Source organism: Gadus morhua, chromosome 18 (genome assembly GCF_902167405.1).
Source record: "Gadus morhua chromosome 18, gadMor3.0, whole genome shotgun sequence".
NCBI lineage: Eukaryota > Metazoa > Chordata > Actinopteri > Gadiformes > Gadidae > Gadus > Gadus morhua.
The window spans coordinates 7,540,355-7,561,409 of record NC_044065.1 but is presented as its reverse complement, the minus strand read 5'-3'; the positions used below and the strand labels follow the sequence as shown (position 1 = coordinate 7,561,409).

The following is a 21,055-nucleotide window of genomic DNA, read 5'->3' as shown; positions in this document are numbered from 1 at the left end:
CTTCGTCGTCCTCATCGTTCACCCTGTGCTCTCTGTGTATAAAACAGCCCCTATTGATGGTGCTGCAGGAAGAGGAGGCGCTCCTCCTGCCGTGTTACAAAGCTAGAAACCCCCTCCTGGTCGTAGGTCTGACTCCCCCCCCTCCTGGTCGTAGGTCTGACTCCCCCCTCCTGGACGTAGGTCTGACTCCCCCCTCCTGGTCGTAGGTCTGACTCCCCCCTCCTGGTCGTAGGTCTGACTCCCCCCTCCTGGTCGTAGGTCTGACTCCCCCCTCCTGGTCGTAGGTCTGACTCCCCCCTCCTGGTCGTAGCTCTGACTCCCCCCTCCTGGTCGTAGGTCTGACTCCCCCCTCCTGGTCGTAGGTCTGACTCCCCCCTCCTGGTCGTAGGTCTGACTCCCCCCTCCTGGTCGTAGGTCTGACTCCCCCCTCCTGGTCGTAGGTCTGACTCCCCCCTCCTGGTCGTAGGTCTGACTCCCCTCCTGGTCATAGGTCTGACTCCCCCCTCCTGGTTGTAGGTCTGGCTCCTCCCTCCCTCCTGGTAGTAGGTCTGTAGGTGTGGCTCCTCCCTCCCTCCTGGTCGTAGGTCTGACTCCTCCCTCCTGGTAGTTGGTGTGTCGTGTGACTCCTACCTCCTTCCATGTCTTAGGTCTGACTCCCCCCTCCTGGTTGTAGGTCTGGCTCCTCCCTCCTGGTAGTAGGTCTGTAGGTCTGGCTCCTCCCTCCCTCCTGGTTTTTGGTCTGACTCCTCCCACATAGAAGTAGTTATGACTCCTCCCTCCCTCCTGGTAGTAGGTCTGTAGGTGTGACTCCTCCCTCCTTGTAGTAGGTGTGACTCCTCCCTCCCTCCTGGTGGTAGGATTGTAGGTGTGGCTCCTCCCTCTTGCTAGTAGGTGTGACACCTCCCTCCTTCCTGGTAGTAGGTCTGTAAATGTGGCTCCTCCCTCTTGCTAGTAGGTGGGACTCCTCCCTTCTGTAGCGGGCGGTGGACGGTGTGACCAGCAGCAGGTTTAACTCCCTCCTGCGTTCGCTGCTGGGACCAGCGGAGGTGTGACGAATAAAAGCCTTCCTCCATCACGCCGTCTCAGACGGCCACAGTGATCCAACGCTTCCCAGCCTTGAACAGCAACGGCACGGGGGTCTAACCGAAACCCTCTCCCGCCCAGTCGATCACAATGCAAAGCCAGTCCCCATGGCTCTCCTGCCAGATGTTGTTTACGCTCAGAATCCCCCTAACCCGGGCAGAGAGGTGTGGTGGGAAGAGGAGTCTGAGGCATGAGACTGCTCCTCACAACCCTCCAGCAAATGACGGAGAGCAGCGTTCAGGCATGCTTCTCCAGACGAACCCGCCGGCGAGGTAAGGAGCCCCCTCAGACGAGTGGCGGGGGGGCCGCCCCACTGCTGTTCAGGTAAATGCATTGTGACTGATAGGAGGAGGCACAGAGCCGGCCGCCACAACCCTTTTGTACATACAGCGTTCCAGGTCACACGCGCCCTGGGGATCACAAAAGCAATTGTACCCCTCTGGCCCCACATCAGGTGATACAGCCACATCTGCTCCTTAAGGCCATTAGCCGTGGGTTTGTGTGGGTGTGTGTGTTTGTGTGGGTGTTACAGCTCCTTTGTTCCCCAATGCGATAACACTTCGATTTACAAAGCACTCACCGTTTGCACACACACACACACACACACACACACACACACACACACACACACACACACACACACACACACACACACACACACACACACACACACACACACACACACACACACACACACAAATTTAAGCACACAACACTCACACACACACCAATTACTACATGCATAACACAAACACACACACACACACACACACACACACACACACACACAAATGCACACATTTAAGCACACGCACACACACACAGTGACAGCGTCCGTGGCTATGGTTACTGCGACTGAATGTAATGTAGCTAGCAGCAATTTAGTATAATGATATAATAATACATTCTAGTTCATCTTGCTGCAGTAATTTTAATATGTTTTTTAAGAAAATATATTATTATTAAATTTTTACTATGGATAAAAGTGTTCTGCAGATTTCCGAGACTGAGCCGCAGGACGGGACTGAGGCAGACAGACAGACAGACGTGTGGTTATGGTTGGATTGGGTCTATTTTGTTTGATTAGGATGGAGGAATGGATGTAGGCTACGCCTGTCCTGAGCTAGCTGATCAAAGATGTCCATATCTTTCAAAAAACGTCCAACTGTATTCATGACTTGAGATAAGATTCTTATTTTATTACCAAGATCAACAAACAACGTCATGAATTCCTGTGTGGGCCCCACTGCCGGTTCCTCTTTCATATATATACGTATCTATATATATATATATATATATATATATATATATATATATATATATATATATATATATATATATATATACGTAACACAAATATCAGCAAAGCTGGATCAAAGCCCCATCTCAAAGTTATGGCGAATAGTGGCCTCCACATGAAACTGGTAAATCCCGTATTTGTTATTCATGCGTCGGCCACAACTCCTCCATCCGCAGTCGTATCATACTTCAAATGGTTTTGCAATCAGTCCTGGGGAGGTTGGCTGGGAGGGCTGAAGAAATATAGCACTCTGTTTCTGCTGTTCAATAATTATTTCTCAGGCAGTGGCAGAGACCGCCCGGAGGCTGATGAAAGACCGCTGGATCTTTTGGGTCCTTGGAGAGCAATGGGACTCCTTGAGAAATGCACCATTAACTGATGCATCATGGGAAATCTTCCCTCTCGCCACTGGAGTATCGTTTGTGGCCTGGGAATCCACTCGGGGAAAACTTTGCTCACACTCCATCTTTTTTTGATTTTTTCTCGATTTTTTCTCAACAAGGCACACGTTACACACACATGTACACACTAACTTCACATCTTCTACTTTGGATTGGCACTAAAGCCTCTGGGAATGAATGAGTGCGGGAGTGGATGTGAGTGTACACACACATTATGTAGAATGAGATAGTGACCATTTGCAGGATCCCTTTGATTCAACATCAATAAAAGTTAGGTACAACTACGTAAGAGAAGACTAAACCGAAGCCTTGTAAAATAAAATAAGATAACTCCTTGTATTGTCCCACAAGGAGTTATTTGTCTTGGGCTGTAAGTGCATTCGCTTTGAACAACAATTACATACAAGCCGGACAACAATCACATACATACATGACAACAATCACATGCCTAGGACATTGTAGTGTAATCATGTTGCTTTGGGACATTAGTTTGATAATAGTCAGAACAATGGTATGTATTATTAGGATTATATTGAGAGTTTGGTAGTAGTTAGAGCATTGGTGTGGATTATTGGGATTGTTGAAGAAGAGTTTGGTGCTAGAACAATGGTGTGGATTATTAGGATTATATTGAGAGTTTGATAGTAGCTAGAACTATGGTTTGGATAATCAGGATAATATAGAAAGTTTTTTGGTAGTTAGAACAATGGTGTGAATTTTTGGGATTATATTGAGAGTTTGTTGGTAGTTAGAACAATGGTGTGGATTAACAGGATTATATTGAGAGTTTGATAATAGTTTGAACTATGATGTGGATTATTAGGTTTATATGGAGACTTTGTTGGTAGTTAGAACATTGGTGTGGATTATTAGGATTATATTGAGAGTTTGATAGTAGTAAAAACAATGGTATGGATTATTTGGATTATAACGGGAGGTTGTTTGAACAAAGGTATGGATTATTACGATTATTTGGAAAGAGATGGATAGTAACATGATTATTTTTGTGGATTATTAGGAATACATTGAAAGCGTTTAGGCGACTAAATTAAAATCTGCAATTTGGAAGCAAGTGATGCAACTGGGTTTAATTAAATTCTTTATCAAATGATTTCTTTGTTTATTCATTCAGATCATCAAACACTTTGCCTCCAATTATGTTCAAATTATGTTTTGTATACCCCGTTCCCCCTCTGAATTTGTTCTTTATTCATTCAAATGTATTTCTGCAAGTCTGAATGAAATCATTTTTGGTCAAAACCAATGCCTTCTGAAAGTCAGCATTAATATGACAGGACTATGGGCCTAAGATATTTATTCAACTTTAAACATGATGTACTGTTAAAGAACAGAAGTGTGTATATATATATATATATATATATATATATATATATATATATTCATTATTATATCATTATTACAGTGCATGCATTAAGGCGTAATGTGCAGGAGATCTCAAAGTGCACTAAATAATGATTCTGATTTAAAAAGCCACAGTGCTGCACTTTCTACCCACTCTCCTTTATTAGCAGGCCAGATTTTGTTCTACAACATTAAATTAGCTCATTCTTTTATCTAGCAAACCTCACCCCATGTTATTCTACCCCATGTTGGCCTTTATCTCTTCCAAAGCCGTTGCTTTTGCTACTTCTAATGTCTAATGGCCCTTATCGTGTCCGTGGCCAAATCAAAGACGCTGGGACGCAAGTACCACATAACCAGAGTGAAACGTTTGGCGTGCTTTCCACCAGGCCTGCCTCGTCATTCTCCTCCTTATCTTTGCTGTTCACTGTGCACATGGCTGGGTTAGGGCTCATGGCCCCTGGGCTTCAAACCCTTCGAGGTGGTTCACGTTGGCTTACTTCACCTCGTTTGTTTTACATCATTCAAAGGGCATGTGTGTGTGTGTGTGTGTGTGTGTGTGTGTGTGTGTGTGTGTGTGTGCGTGTGCGTGTTCAAGGTTTCTTTAAATATTTTGCGTTTTTTAGTGTGAGTGTATATGTGTGTGTTCATGGTTTCTTTCCATTTTTTGTGAGTGTGTGTGTGCGTTTGAGGTTTCTTTCCCTTATGTGTGTGTGTGTGCGGGGGGGCTTGATAATCAGTCATGAAATAACAGCGGACATGGAGATGAAGAGCGGGGGGGGGGGGGGCAAAAGGGGCCGGGCAGCAGATGAGGCTCTGGTCGCGTAGAGCTGTGGGATGCACGGGAGGGGGGGGGGGGGCATCACACCACCAGCCCTAATCTGTGCTCCTAAGAGCTTGGGATAATTAAAACCGCTTTGACACGCCATGACATCGCTTACCCTGTTCTCGTTCATGTTCCCCCCGCCCACACACACACACGCATTGGCCTCGGCCGCCCTAACAGCCGAGGTGGATCGCGTTCTGGATGCATGGCCCGAGCGTGCACGCAAGGTCACCCCTCGGATTGGGATTGGGCTGAGAGCCACCCTAGTGGGCAGTGTGAGCTGTGCATCCCCGGCGTGAGCGGTGGATTGTTTACAGTGCAGACGCGGACACGCGTTGAGTAGTCATTAATGTTGTTTGTGGTTTGATTTTGCCTGGCTCGCATCTCTGTTCTAATCGGCTAGCGCTAATCCTTTTCGAATGGGATGCATGCAGCTTCATCCTCTAGCCTTGTATAGTCTGCTCGTGTAGCAGGCCGAGCACCTTTTGAAGTGCCTGCCCTCATAACGGAGCTACTTGCTGCCTGTGCATCGCTACGCGGCAGACAAGCTGCTGAATTTGCTGCTGCAGAGATCTTCCAAGGCCAATTATCGACCTTTATTTTTTATTTTTTTTTACTTTTATCACCTTGACTTGTAGGTTGCAAAAAAAAAAATACCCACTGATGAACCAAAAGAAAAGAAAACCCTTCAAAGGACAGCATGTGAGAGATCTTATGACCTCCACCCGGGACAGCACATGCCTCTGGCAGACAGACCCCCTTCTGAAGAAGGGAGTCTGTCTGGTGAGGACACACAAAACCATACAGCCACAACCACACCCACACTTGTTTCAGTCTCCACATCTAAATTTGTGGTGTATTCTACTATGAGTACTAGCTCTGTACTACTACCATTAACCCTAAACTACTACCACTACCCCTACACTACTACCACTAACCCTATCCTACTACCACTTACCCTACCCTCCTACGACTATGAACCCTACTCTACTACTACTAACTCTGTACAACTACTAACCCTACCCTTCTACCACTAACCCTAAACTACTACCACTAACCCTGCACTACTATTAATACTAACTACTAACTCTGTACTATCACTAACCCTAAACTACTACCACAAACCCTACCCCACTACCACAAACCCTACACACCTCACAAAGCCCTGTGCTGCAGTACAGCAGATAGAGGAAAGGCACAGAAGCTTAAGTAATTCATTGTCGCTTTGTTGGTTTTTTTCGCAGCAAAACTCTATTTGGTGTCTTATCGAGGTTGCACTGGCAGAGAGAGATACACATCACTGTTAGAACTAGTAAGAGATCTTTAATCATGACCCTTGTGTTGCCTCACTAGGTCTGGCCGATGCACTGATGTGGAGATGTCCCACCCTGGGGATGTGGGTCTGCTTTAGGGCTGTGGGTATGCCTTAAGGATGTGTGTCCCTCCCCAACATGGGGATGTGGCTCTCTGCCCTCCATGGGGATGTGGCTCTCTGCCCTCCATGGGGATGTGGCTCTCTGCCCTCCATGGGGATGTGGCTCTCTGCCCTCCATGGGGATGTGGCTCTCTGCCCTCCATGGGGATGTGGGTCTGCTTTTGCGTTGTGGATCCCTCCCCACCATGGGGATGTGGGTCTGCTTTAGCGTTGTGGATCCCTCCCCACCATGTGGATGTGGGTCTGCTGTGGGACTGTGGGTCTCTGCCCTCCATGGGGATGTGGCTCTCCGCCATCATGGGGATGTGGCTCTCTGCCCTCCATGGGGATGTGGCTCTCTGCCCTCCATGGGGATGTGGCTCTCTGCCCTCCATGGGGATGTGGGTCTCTGCCCTCCATGGGGATGAGGGTCTCTGCCCTCCATGGGGATGTGGGTCTCTGCCCTCCATGGGGATGTGGCTCTCTGCCCTCCATGGGGATGTGGCTCTCTGCCCTCCATGGGGCTGTGTGTCTCTCTCGGCCCACCGTGACGCTGTGGGTCTCTGGCCTCCTAGGGGATCTACACTGCGGGTCCTGGATTGAACTTGATGTCCAATCAGACGAAGGCAGATGGGTATCTTTCATCATCTGTCCTCCCTGGCCACGCCCCCGGCCGTGATTTCACTCTCCACTTCAGAAATGATTTGATTCTCCTCTCTCTTCCTCCCACCACTGCTCTATTTATCTTCCACTTTCTCTGACCATTCTTTCAGACTCAATTGTCCGACGATGTACTTTTTTCTCCTCCCCCATATTGCTCCCCCAGATGTGAACTAGAAAATGCTCTTTGTTGAGGCTTGGATTTACTTTAAACCGATGTCCTTAACCTATGTATAGAATAAATAAGAAACCGGATGCAAAAGAATACACACACACGACCACATGCTTTTTTCTTTTTTCAATGGCTTTTTCAAGAAAAACCCTTGTCCCACATCATTGTCAAATGCACTCTACTTGCTCCTGTGACTATCTGCAGCTGCTTGTAGCATATAACTGTGAGCTAGGCTTTATATGGAAAACGCATCTATAAATTAAAGGACACTTCACGGAATAGCTGACAAAAGCACTATCTTTTCTTTCGTTTTTTTTCACCAGTGATTCAAGTGTGTGCTGCGCGTATCTTTGTGTAGCTGTGTGTGTGTTTGTGGAAAACCGATGTGTGTGTGTATCTATGTTTGAGTACATCGGTTGTGTCTTTGTGTGTGTACATCTGTATGTGTGTGTACTTTGTGTGTGTGTGTGTGTGTATATATGAGGTGTGTGTCTGTGTTTATATCTAGCCTACGCCTCGGTGCCTCCGCAGCATGAGGCCTGTCAGCCTCTAGGACCCAGCTGTTTAGCATTTAAAGAGGTGAGCAGGAAGCCAGGCGGCGGTACAACCTCCGTATGGTGCTTTAAGCAGAAAATAATACACCAAAAAAAAAGTAGACAACAGTGACCGGATTATGCGCAGCCAAGTTGTCGATCTCCCACGCTGTCTTCTGCATACGAGCGCTCCAACTGGCTCGATACAGGGTGATGTAACACACTCCCTCTCCGGCAGCTCAGAACTCTGAATAATGCTACCGTTCCTTCCACCAGCAGCTAAAATAGGCCTGTCAGGGGCCCGGCTGGGGAAAACGCTACATACGTGGCAGGAAGATAGCACAAATGCTTTGTTGAGCAATGCGTGGAAGTGTTTCCCACAGAGTGTAAAAGTCTGTTGGCGAAGTGTGAGTGCATTGTTGGGGGAACGCAACATAAGGGACGTCTCTTTGCACATTTTGAAATGTGTGGTTTGTCATTTCCCTTGCAGTATTGCCTTTTTATTTTGCATAGAGGAACGAGCGGTTTTGTTTTGTGGTCTTTGTGAGAGTCAAGTGGCAGCAATGGCCCCTCTAGGGTGTTCACAATAGAGACTAGCATGTTGTTTCTCTAACATCCTCTAGGAGGTCTTAGTATAGACTAGAATGTTGTTCCTTTAATGACCTCTAGGTTGTTCACAGTGGAGACTAGCATGTTGTTTTCTTCTAAGACCTCTAGGTGGTTCACAGTAGTGACTACCATGTTGTTCCTCTTAAGGCCTCGAGGTGGTTTACAGTAGAGACTAGCATGTGTTCCTCTTACTGCCTTTAGGTGAATTACGTTAGAGACTAGTTGTAATTCCTCTGGACAAACTAATTTGTGGTCACGGATAGCGGGACTGAAGAGTGACCGGCTACCACTTAAGTCAACCGGAAGAACTGTTAATTCATTCTTGCAATAGATTAATTATCCAGAGCAATATGTTTCGTGAGGTCCCGTTTGACAGTTTAATTTCATTTAAAAGTTATTAAGGATGAATATTAATGCCGTCCTCAATGGGCTGGACTACAGATTGTTCCACTGCTAATTGCAACAATCTCCAAATTGGCATCGCTCTGAAGATACATCTTCACCCTCAAAACATGTGACGTCATGTGACGAGATGAGAGAGAGAGAGAGAGAGAGAGAGAGAGAGAGAGAGAGAGAGAGAGGAGAGAGAGAGAGAGATGAGAGAGAGAGAGAGAGAGGAGAGAAGAGAGAGAGGAGAGAGATTGAGAGAGAGAGAGAGAGAGAGAGAGAGAGATGAGAGAGCGCGCTGAGAGCTGAGAGCAGAGATAGCAAGGGCCTCTCTTCCCGTGCCACCAGCAGACGAGGAGAACATCTCCTCTGACAGACCAGAGCAGACACCAGCAGCCGGGGCCTTCTTGATCCCCCCGATGGTGCGAGAGTCGCTTAAACAGCCACAGAGGGTGGAGATAAAGAGCGCCGAATAATGTGGAGGACTATCGGTTTTTCACACGCTATAACCGGGCTGCCTGGAAGCGCAGACATCGGACACTTGGAGAAGCACTCAGGAGTATAAAGCCTGGTTTGCCAGTCCCCTTATTAAACCCCCCTCCCTGCATGCCGAGATATGTCTCAACAGGAGAGAAAAAAAAACTATTATTGTCGCCACTTAACTCCCTTTTTTGGGACATGAAAGGGGCGGAATGATTTCTATTACTGGGACCTTATCGCCACTTAGACAGAGATTAGTTAGCTAATTCCTTTTCGCTGCGCACGTCTTTTTTCCGTTTTCTTCCTGTTCCTGTCTGCTGTGTGACAAGATGATGGGCGAGGGGGGGGGAGAAAAAGTGTGAAAAGTCAGCCGGTTGACAGCCAGCGGTTGACACAGGCTGCTCCCTCTGCTCTGCCATCATCAGCGTCACACTTCAGGCCGTGTCTGGGTTCAGCCAACTACAGGACATTCATCAGACTTAACAATGAAGCGCACACCAACGTAAGGGCTGAGACTACTACCTATACACAGATAACTAGGAGAAGCGTCCTTGAGGCTTACCCAGTTACTGTTCTTCCTAAACGGTCAAATAAAATAGTGGACAGAATCAAGACAGCGGTCCAATGAGCAATGATGTTCGAATGTCAAATTTGTGTATTCATGCCTTATGTGCTTCCATTCAAAAGATGAAGAAACTCGATGGTCCTTGTGCCGCACGGCATTATGGGAGGTGGTACACCGATCAAGGAACCATCCGATACCTTTGATACTTTTTTAGGAAGTATCCTCCCAAATGTGACACCGGACATGTTACATCCCCTCTTCCCCTATTTGTGTTCTACTCATTGTTGTTTGTGTAACTCTATAAGCACATTATGCCCCAGGGAACTGGCCTCGGTGTGTGAGAGACAGGAGAATAATTAGCCGAGCTCTCCATGTTGTCGTACCTCTCTAATATGGTTGGTGATTAAGTTGTTGATTAAGTCGTAAAAAAAAGTAATATAAGCAGACAGATCATTGAAGTAGTTTCAGTTATTAGTCTGACGCTGTATCACACAAAATAAAATAAAAATGTTGCATTGATTTTTCAGCCGAAAATTAGATTATGTGGATCAGTGTGACATAAAATATGCATGTGTAAATAACCATTCAGCATCATTTGTAATTATATAGTTATGAATTTGTAATTGTCAATAATATTTTGCTTCTAAAACAAACTGTGGAAATATCTTGCGCATTTGAAAAGTCAATTTAAATTTCATGGCTTTAAAGCTGTTGGAACCAATAATAATAATAAAAAAATTATACGACACCCAATTACAACCTTCAGACATTTCTTGAGGAAGTGGAATACACTTTTGTTGTGACCGATTTCATTCATTAGTCGGAATCCACGCCGATTGGTAAAACTGTTAAAGGGAATTCTCTTTGGGTGGGGGGACTTTGCACAAGTCAACTTCTGATGTTGGTTAACGGCGACTTCAAGACATCTGTGTTGTCTTCCTGCCAGTGATTGTGTTGGGGCTGCCTGGCTTGTGAGAACACGCTGCTATGAAGCATCAAGCGCTAAAGGCAGTTTTAACCCCCACTGTGGAGGATACAGGGACAAAGGAAACAGCAGCATCTCCACATGCCTGCCGCTAACACTGGCCCAGTCATAGTCAACAGGCCTGCTGTCGAAACAGAACCTTTAAGCATTCGGCCCATTATATTTGCCTTCTCCACAAGGGTATCAAAACTTTTTTTTAAATGGCAGCTATTTAGCAGCAAAACACAAGATAACACCCCAGCTAGATTGTCCAGTGTGAAGGCAGCTTTATCAGGGTTATGTCTGGAGCCGTTTCATTAAGGGCTACCTGTCTTCAGCCACAGCTTGAATCAAGCTAACAAGCCATACTTGAGAATGAATACTTCAGACTGAAGGCAAATCTGCCTGAGTGCAGCGTGGGTTTCAGTTGGGGGTTTACAAATAACTTCTGAGTCGCTCCTTGAGAAAATACTTCTACTGGCAATTAACAGTACGGTCTTCATCTCTCACCCTCTGCTTCATTGTCTCTCGCTCTCACTTTCTCTCTTGTCCCTCTCTATCTCTCTTGCTATATCTCTCTCTCTCGCTCGCTCTCTCTAACCCTAACTTGTGAGTCGCTCCTTGAGAAAATACTGCTGGTAATTAACCGACTGTCTTCATCTCTCACTCTGTTTCATTCTCTCTTGCTCTCTCTCTCTCTCTCTCTCTCTCTCCTCTCCTCTCTCTCTCTCTCTCTCTCTCTCTCTCTCTCTCTCTCTCTCTCTCTCTCTCTCTCTCTCTCTCTCTCTCTAGTCTTTGTGGGATGCAAGTCTTAAACCCAAATTAGGACTCTGGTAAGGGACATGCCACTAATGCAGTTTGGTCAGAGGAGGAGGAGAAGGAGGGAGAGAGAGGGAACGAAGAACAGAGCTGTCTCTGTAAACCAGCGCACATCGTTGGCCAGTACACAATGCCACCTCATGATGGATCAGCACGTCGCCCGCTGGCCCGTCAGGGGACCAGGGGAGGCGAGGGAGCGTCAGTATCGGATATTACCGCCATCTCTATTATCTGTCACCATCTCCCTAACCCCCTTCGCCATCACTCTTACCCCTAGTCTCACAAATCGGACGATGCCTTAACATCTAAAAGTCTGATGGCAGATTACCTGCAATCTGGGTGAACGGGGCATTTCAGTTTATTCCGCTTCAAATAAGTGTCAACCAATCATGTCGCTTGTGGGGAGGGGGGAGGATTTGTAGATGCACGCATGCATTACCTGGAATGGGTCTCTACTGAAAACAGAACCATGGAGATATGGCGGACAATTAATTTCGGATACAGAAGAGGACCGATCACTGGGTTCGGCTTGGCTCAGGAGGTAGAGCAGTTGTCTTGTAGCCGAAAGGTGCTAGTTCGATCCCCAGCTCCTCCTAGCTCAGTGTTGATGTGTCCCTGAGCATGACACCTAATCCTAACTGCTCCTGATGAGCTGCCTGTCACCTTGCATGGTTGACCTCTGCCGTCGGTGTGTCAATTTGTGTATTAACCGATGTATGTCGCTTTGGATAAAGCGTCTGCTAAGTTCCCTACATGTACATCACTAAATCCATAGCATCGTTCTTCCCATTGTCAGTATCCGTTCTAGGCCGACAGTGAATGATAACTCAGTAAGCAGTGGTAGACTCAGCTGTGGGAGTGTGTGTGAATGGCTGGTTTGAGCAGCCCTCACCCTGGCCGGGTCCAATCAGACACGGCCAGGTGAGGCTGCTCAAACCAGCCATCATCAACACACACTCTCACAGCAACCTTTCCAATAACCAACCTGTGAAGTAGACTGGCCACTGTAGACATGCATTTGTTAAAATTGTCTTTTTGGAAACTCCATCTTGCACCTGCAAATTAGTTTTTCCTTCACACAGAGTAACTCCACCGCTCGCACCTTCTGGTTTCCGACCCAGGCGCTGTGGAATCACCATCCAGAAATTTGCCGTTAGCATGGTCGATTATGTATCCCAGATTATTCAAAACCCTAATCCTGTCAACCGGCTCCATGTACTTGGATCCAGAAGTCCTACTGGGGTTGAGGGCACACAGCCTGGGCCTGGCAAACTGAAATTGCAAGGGTAGAGTTACGCCCCGGTTTCCTGTTTCGTTAAGGAGCTGTTCCACCGAAGAAACCTAATTTCGATGTGTTTGATGATTTCAGAAAGGGAATTAAATAAGTGCCCAAATATGATTTATACGGTGGCTAGTCAACACAGTTTTGATTTTATACCCTAAACGACACTTTCCTGCACAATTCTACGGCTTGATAACAGATTTGAGACGGAGTCTCCCACACAACTGTAGATATTAATCTAAAGTCGGATTTGTGAGACTACCACATCCATAACCATGTAACCATGTAACCATCTCCTCAACCTGATCCTAACCCTGTCACCATCTCCTTAACCCTTATCCTAACCCTGTCACCATCTCCTTAACCCTGACCCTAGCCCTAACCCTGTAACCATCTCCTCAACCCTGACCCTAACCCTAACCCTGTAACCATCTCCTCAACCCTGACCCTAACCCTAAACCTGTCACCATCTCCTCAACCCTGACCCTAACCCTGTCACCATCTCCATAGACCTGATTCTAACCCTAACCCTGTCACCATCTCCTTAACCCTGACCCTAGCCCTAACCCTGTCACCATCTCCTTAACCCTGACCCTAGCCCTAACCCCGTCACCATCACCTCAACCCTGACCCTGGCCCTAACCCTATCCCAACCTGAGCGGATCGCTCAGCTTGACTGATGTGTTTGTCGTTCTCTTGGGCAAGCTGTCGCTAATGAGCTGCCCCCGCCGGCCCCTCTACACCGGTAGAATTAACCATGGTGTTCACCAGCGTTACAGACAGGAAACCGCCAGTTGCCAACCCGCCTCCCCCACCGCCCCCGCACCACACCTATCCGTGTGAAGCGGGGGGGGGGGGGGGGGAGGGGGGGGGGATTGGGGTTGTTAACGCGTTCACGCGCCGCCAACCATGCTCTGTGGGAATTACAATGGGGACTCACCGGGCACATCACACGCGGCTCCGCACCGCGGCAGGGCACCGGGCCGGCCTCTCCACGGTGGGTTTCTGCTAATCGTCTGTAGCGCTTGCGTGAGCTTGCCATTAGCAGGCGAGCTCCACCTGATGAAACTGCTCCGTGGCTACGTGGCGGTAATGAGCCTGGTGTGGACCAGGTGCTAGAAGTCTCCACCCTCGCCACACTGTGGTCTAAACGGCTTAATGGCTCGGTCAGGCATGGGGCACCGATCTGCAGTTCTGTTTCTGTGTGTGTGGTGTTCTCCCTGAGCAACCATGAGTGGTGAAATAAAAAGCAATGGGACTATACAATAATAGAACAGCAGTGAGCTTATGAGAGGATGCCATGTTCCTTTGTGTGGATATAAGAGGCTGAGACTAAAAACCGATGACGCGTTCTTCTTTGGTGCATCATACTCTCTGTATGTACAGACACCTCAGAAGCCACGGTCCGCTGCTGGGGAACCATCGTCTGATCGAAATCCCCTTTCCGGGCGGAGAGAGAGAGAGAGGGAGAGAGAGATCCACTTCAATTCATCGGACATTCATGATCATTAAGATGTTGCTTAGCACAGACCTGCTTCAGTAAGCATTATGCCCACTCTACTTTCTTCTATCCTCTCTCTCTCTCTCTCTCTCCTCTCCCCTTCTCTCCACAGCTTAGTGTCAGCAATTAGAAAGGGAACTGCCTTTTTTTTTCTACTGCTTGTCCCATAAAAACAGAATGAAGGTGTAGACAAAGGAGGACACAGGAGGACTGAGCAACAGCGTTTCCCCAAAGACTACACTCATATAGAACGTGTAAATCGAAAAGACGTCTCCTCTATATTTAGGTGACAGCGTGAAGACATGTTATGCCTGTCCTATCGGTCTCTGCTTAGTGAGCTTCACACAGCCAGGCAGAATTCACGTTGTGCATCTCTCTCCAATGAGTATCCACATCTGTGTGTGGTGTGTGTGTGTGTGTGTGTGTGTGTGTGTGTGTTTTTGTGTGTGTTTACACAAACCTTATAGGTTTGTGTGATGTTACGTAATAAATAGACTGTTTTGAATATGCCAACTCATTGCATTTTTTTAGTTTGTGAAGTACGGTGGAGATAAATATTGCCTGTGAAGCTGTAAGTGAGTCCACCCTGGTGACATTTCCAGGGTAAACAACAAACCAATATTTTAATGATGAAGCAGTATAACATTTGTTCAGCACATGAGTGTGATGCAATTTTTGGTAACAATAAGGTAATACATAACGATGATAAGTTAGCACCTCACTTCATCCCCCACCCCATCCCCATTCAGCTAATAACCTTGTTACCACCACCATCACTACCAACACCAACACCGCTACCAACACCACCAACACCACCATCACTGTCACCATCAGCACCACCACCACCAACCCAACCACAATTATTACCATTAACCACAACCTAGACTATCACCATTACCATCCCCATGTCCATCAACTCCAGCATCCACCCCCACCAACCACCACCACCAGCAGCACCACCTCCATCCTCACAACCGACACCACCTCAATGGCGCTATAACCAAGCCTTGCACCGACCCTCTACACTAAATGTCCCGGGTGCCAACGGCCACACCATATACATCACCATACACATGCATATACATGTACCATGAATGCATAAACACACCACTCACCATAGATCCCCCGTTTTACAACTCACACTAATGAGAAATGGAATGGCCTCCCTTAATGTGCGAGGGGGGAGTTTAGTGATATAGGGCCGTTCCCACCCTGGGACCGGTCTCTGCGGTTGTGCCTTCTGTCAGCGCTGAGTGATTGTCGCTGCCACCGCGGCCGCCGTCCAGGGATCTATCAAGACCTAATAATTATGTGTACATTTACAACAAGGGCCGGGGTTTAATGGATCGATTCCCTCACTCTCCTATTCCCATCGCCGCGCATAGATTTCCTGGCGTTTCCATGAAGGATCTAGCGACAGAAGAGCAGTCATTCTCTATATCTCTGTCTATCCTGTTGGTGTGTGTGTGTGTGTGTGTGTGTGTGTGTGGTGTGTGTGTGTGTGTGTGTGTGTGTGTGTGTGTGTGTGTGTGTGTGTGTGTGTGTGTGTGTGTGTGCGTGTCCCTCTTTCTTTCACTTTCTCTTTTTTTCTCGTTTCTATCTCGCTCTCTCCCTCTCACTCTCTCTTCCGGTTCCAACTTTTTCTCCCCACTCGTCCTTTCATGGCTGTCCTCCATCCCCAGACGACTCGTTCACTACCTCCTTTATCAAGTGATGGCTGGCGGTTGTTTTCCCTATCCACAAAAAGCTCCTTAACACTTCCACTTAAACACTCGACAAGATTAAGAACACTGTCAATGTTTTAATTGGGACGGTACGGTACGATCTTAATTTGTCTTGAATCAAACAATTGCAATATAAATTCTTTCATCATTCTCGTATTTTTATGTCTGGTGTGAACACCTCAGAGTTCCCTACTAGATATCTTACAAGGCATAACACCGGGAATGTGTTGTGTGCCATATTTAAATGTGTCTTGTGTTGTCCACATGACATGGGTGCAGCCTTACCGTGTGTAGAGCCTTTATATGTTGTGTCCTGGTGTATCGGGTCTCATGGTCGGGGGGCGATATTTAAATGCAGATTTGCATACTTCCACTGCTGCTCAGTGGCGGATGGTAATGCCTGTTTCACTCCTCTCTATTACCTCCTGCTATTACAGATATGGCTCTTGCACCATTTACTGTAACCTTTAAAAGGTATTGGAAATACTGTGAGAGATTCGAAACGTAGAAACATTCCATAGTAGCAGTAACTATTAGAGCGGTTAAGCACCCAGTTTGACTTCTGGCGTGCATTTACTTTAGACTGTCTTTTAATTGGGTCCATTCAAACCGATTTTTTTGATTGACAGACAACTGGACCAACTTGTCCTTTGCGGAACAGTAACGGAAAACTGCTGGAGGTGAATAGACGTTAACAGAACAAAAAATATTATATGCAATATATAAATATAGACAGTATGACAAGAGAACACCAAGAGAACAAAAACAGTTGGAGATTAAACGATAATATATATACCAAATAAATACAGGAGAATAACAAGAGAGTTATATAGAACTAAATCAGTAAAAGAAACAAGATTTACAGTGAAACAAATGGCTGTGGTTGATGGCAATTTTAGTGCATTTTTTCAGTTGGATTTTATAGAAAAGCTTTCCCTGAGTACATTTGTGAAATATTTCTAAGTGTGCTAACCTAAGTTTGCAAACCCAAGTTGCATACAGACGGTGATGCATATCGCTGCTGCTCTCTGTTGACTCCTGTGTTCTGTGTCAGCAGTGATTTAGGGCTTCCCACTATAGAAACTTCTCAACGTAACCCAAAATAACCTTTTTCTGAACAGGCTGCACCAACACTCCAAGTCTTCGATCCCAAACACGCGCTCTCTCTGGGTTCTGCGCTGGCACTGTGATTCATCATGCCTTTAGATGTTCCTACATTACCAAAGAGTATGCGTCGTGGACTTAACGTCGTATCTATATTTAATACCAAGTGGCCAAGGGAAATGGACATGGGCACCTTTTCTAGTACCCTTTTCTAAGTGGCCTTTCTTTCTTTAATGGAGTTGAAAACGATAAGACATGCCGCCAAGCAAGAAATTAAGCCTTGCCAAAGGTTGGCGTTTTTCTTCGGCACACGTATTACCTTTCACCGATATTTTCCGTGCCGTTCAAGTTTGTACTTTATCATCTTTCTGCAACGGCCTAACAATGTGCTGATCGCAGTTCTGTTCCCAAGGCCTCGTCACTGCATATCACCCATAATACGACGAGATAATGTACTTCAGAGATGGTTAGCATCACCAGCTCCCTCACCAGGTGGTACATTATGCTTCCATAATGGGATACCCACAGGGTTTATCCTTACATGTAGTAACCTGGAATAGTGTTCAGTGTATACAATAAAATCTCTATTCCTTACATAGCCAGTGCATATAATATTAAACCTGTGCTTGTAAACAGTGAATATAAAAATTCCCAGTCTTCCCAGAACCGGAGTGATTTATGCCGCCCATACCCACAGCTGCTTAAGACGATACTTTCAATTATCACGTACATATTTTTTTCAGCATTTTGTGTTTGCACTGTCGAGAAAAAACATGTGGTCGGTAGTTGTATTAGACTTTGCTGTTAACGTTTCTAATTTGTAGCGCATCGATTCCCAACTGTTAAAGGCAGAGGTGCGCATTATCAAGGGTGTGCATTACCAGAAGCAACGCAACACCCTTGGAACGTTATTGATCAAGACCCGGGATTCAACGGCGCTGTGGTATAGGATGTTGTTACTGTTCTAATAATATGGACAAGATGTCTAGAATGTTTCTTCAGTGGCGTTGTGATGACAGCGATGATTTGTGTTCTCGATTAAACGCTCCCACCAGTGCAGTGTTAGTCTTTTTCTTCCAGTTGTTTTCCTTATATAGCCACGGTTTAAGGGCGGAGGGGGTGGAGGGGGTGGAGCAACGAGAAACATGACGTTTGTAGGGTGGAATCATAATGAGTTTCTCTGTATGCTTATCATGTTCATGTCACTAATGCTGGTGAAAAGTGACTGCTTTCCATCATCCGTCGCGAGCAGGGCCTCGAATCCACGTTTCTTTCACCTTGTCCTCGGTGAGTGCAGGACTATCTGCTACCTGCAGAGCTGCCGCAATTCCTCTGCCCCCCTTTGCCTTTGTGCCCATGAGCATGACACCCGGACCCCTGACTGATCCTAGCCAGCCTTAAAGGGTTTGTGTGTGTGTGTGTGTGTGTGTGTGTGGTGTGTGTGTGTGTGTGTGTGTGTGTGTGTGTGTGTGTGGTGTGTGTGTGTGTGTGTGTGTGTGTGTGTGTGTGTGTGCGCGCGCGCGTAAGTGTGTGTAAGGCGTGCTTTGAGCGATTGTCACATTACAATGAAAATTAATGTACCGTTTGTCTTGTGATCTGAGTTGAAACGTGGATGATTTAAAACCTATACTCTGTAGATCAAAGCCTTACCCTAGCCCTTTGTAGACTAAGGTACCACAAAACCTGTGTTTAATCCCTCTCCTCTGCTCCTCAGTTCTATGTCCTCTGTTTGTGGAGATGCTGATCTGTGTGTGGTGTGTTTTCAGTGCCGTCGTTCTGGGGCCTGGTGAACTCGGCGTGGAACCTGTGCTCTGTGGGCAAGAGGCAGTCACCGGTCAAATAGAGACCAGTCACATGATCTTTGACCCCTTCCTCACGCCCATCAAGCTGAACACGGGGGGACGCAAGGTACGCACACACTAACACTTGTCTCTGTGTCAGTCTCTGTCTGTCTTTCTGTCTCTCTGTGTGTGTGTGTGTCTCTGTCTCTGACTCTCTCTCTCTCTCTGTCTCTCTCTCTCTGTCTCTGACTCTCTCTGTCTCTCTCGTCTCGACTCTCTCTGTGACTCTCTCTCTGTCTCGCTCTCTCTCTGACTCTCTGTCTCTCTGTCTCTCTCTTCTCTCTCTACATCTGACTCTTTCTCTCTCTCTCAAACACACTCTTTGTCCTGCTCTCTCTCTCCCTCCCTCTCTCTCTCTCACCCCTCTCTCTCTCTCTTTTTTTCTCACCTCTACATCTGTCTCTTTCTCTCTCTCTAACACATACTATCTTTGTCTCTCTGTCTTTCTCTGTCCCTCCTCTCTCTCTCTCTCTCTCTGTCCCTCTCCCTCTCCCTCTCCCTCTCTCTCTCCCTCTCCCTCTCTTCTCTTCTCTTTCTCTCTCACTGTTTGATGGATGCTGGTGTTTTGTTGATTTTCTCCAGTTTCTACTTGTGCTCAGCTCACCCTCACACAGCTGCCAGCTGTGTTGTTGAACTGCTGCAGGTGTTCTGTATTTCCTCCAGTTATTATTGTGGGTAGCGTCTTAGCACCGCGTCCCTGATCAATGATCCTCGCCACTGTTCCTGTCGACAGACAAAGTGGTCTATTTGTTCTCGGGAAGCACACCGAGACAAATTCAAAAGCATTTTGGCCATTTTCATCCCCCATTTTGTTTTTCGGGGGGTTCCCGAACTGCAATATGCTCACGATGACCGAGAGAATAAATGTGTGTGCTTACAGTAAACAAGATCAGTGTCTCATCGGGACTTTACGAAGAGGACAGTGTTTTCTGCTCTTTGTTTTGACTTAGTGGTGCTCTCTTGTGTACAGCTGCTACACCACAGGCGATACGGAGAGTATCTACCGCACTGTATTGTACAATTTAAACCTTGTTCGCTGCCATATGACAACGGCTAATTAGGATACCTGCCCAGATGGGCTGTTTGTTTACGGGAGATGATGCCACACATCCCAGAGAGTGTGTGATGACCTACTCTCCGCAGGGTGGGCTGTGTGTGTGTTTTTAAGGCAGGAGAAGACATGGCTTCCGCTTCATCTCTGTTGTCTTTGTTCGTCCAAACTGAGTTGTTGTTGGGCGTGGACGGAGACGAAGGCAGCCGGACAAAAAGTGTTTGTGCGACGGTTCGAATGGTTTGAACCGCGAGCCGTTAAAGTTCTGGTCGAGTAATCCAAACAGCGCCCAACTGTTGTTTTTATCCCCTCGGCGGATCGTCTGTGAAGTCAAATAAAGCCAGGAGCAACTCTCTCCATTCATCTTTTAGGGCCCTCATTTCCTCTCTCTCTATCGCTCTCTCTCCCTCTCTCTCTCTCTCGCTCTCTCGTCATAAACAGTTACGTAAGAGACACACACACACACACACACTCTCTTCTCTCTCCCACGCACTCTCTCTCTCCTTATTTCTCTAATTCTCTCTCCCTCTAATTCTCTTTCCCATTCTCTCTCCTCTCACAGGCTCACTCTGTCCTCTCTTTCTCCTCTTGTCTCTCTCTCCTCTCTCTTCTCTTCCTCTCTCTCTCTCTCTCTCTCTCTCTGCTCTCTCTGCCTCGCTCCTCGCTCTCGCTCTCGCTCTCTCTCTCCTCCCTCTCAGCTCAGGCCTAAATGTAATCTGGTGTCTCCATCTCTCGGTGCACCTGAGCTGTCAGCCGATGAACAAGGCGCTAGCCTCACCTTGTCATCACTGATTCATCCCCGTCCCTCTCTGCTGTTGGCAGCCAGTCAGCCTTGGCCAGCCAAGCAGGCGCAACAGAGACCCACGTACTTAAAAAGCACATCCCCCCCCGTCCCCCACCACCCCCGTCCCCACCCCACCCCGGTCCACAGCAGAGGTACATGTCACCCATAGGCCTCCTAGTGGGGCGGGGGGGGA

General features: G+C 47.1%; 1 protein-coding gene across 1 annotated transcript in view; it reads left to right on the top strand.

Moving 5' to 3' along the window:
* ca10a (carbonic anhydrase Xa) overlaps positions 1-21,055 on the top strand; it is a gene marked incomplete in the record, with an annotated part of 129,310 nt that overhangs the window by 29,268 nt on the left and 78,987 nt on the right. Inside the window, 1 exon segment of the mRNA XM_030341126.1 lies at positions 18,953-19,094. Coding sequence (XP_030196986.1) covers positions 18,953-19,094 — 142 coding nt within the window.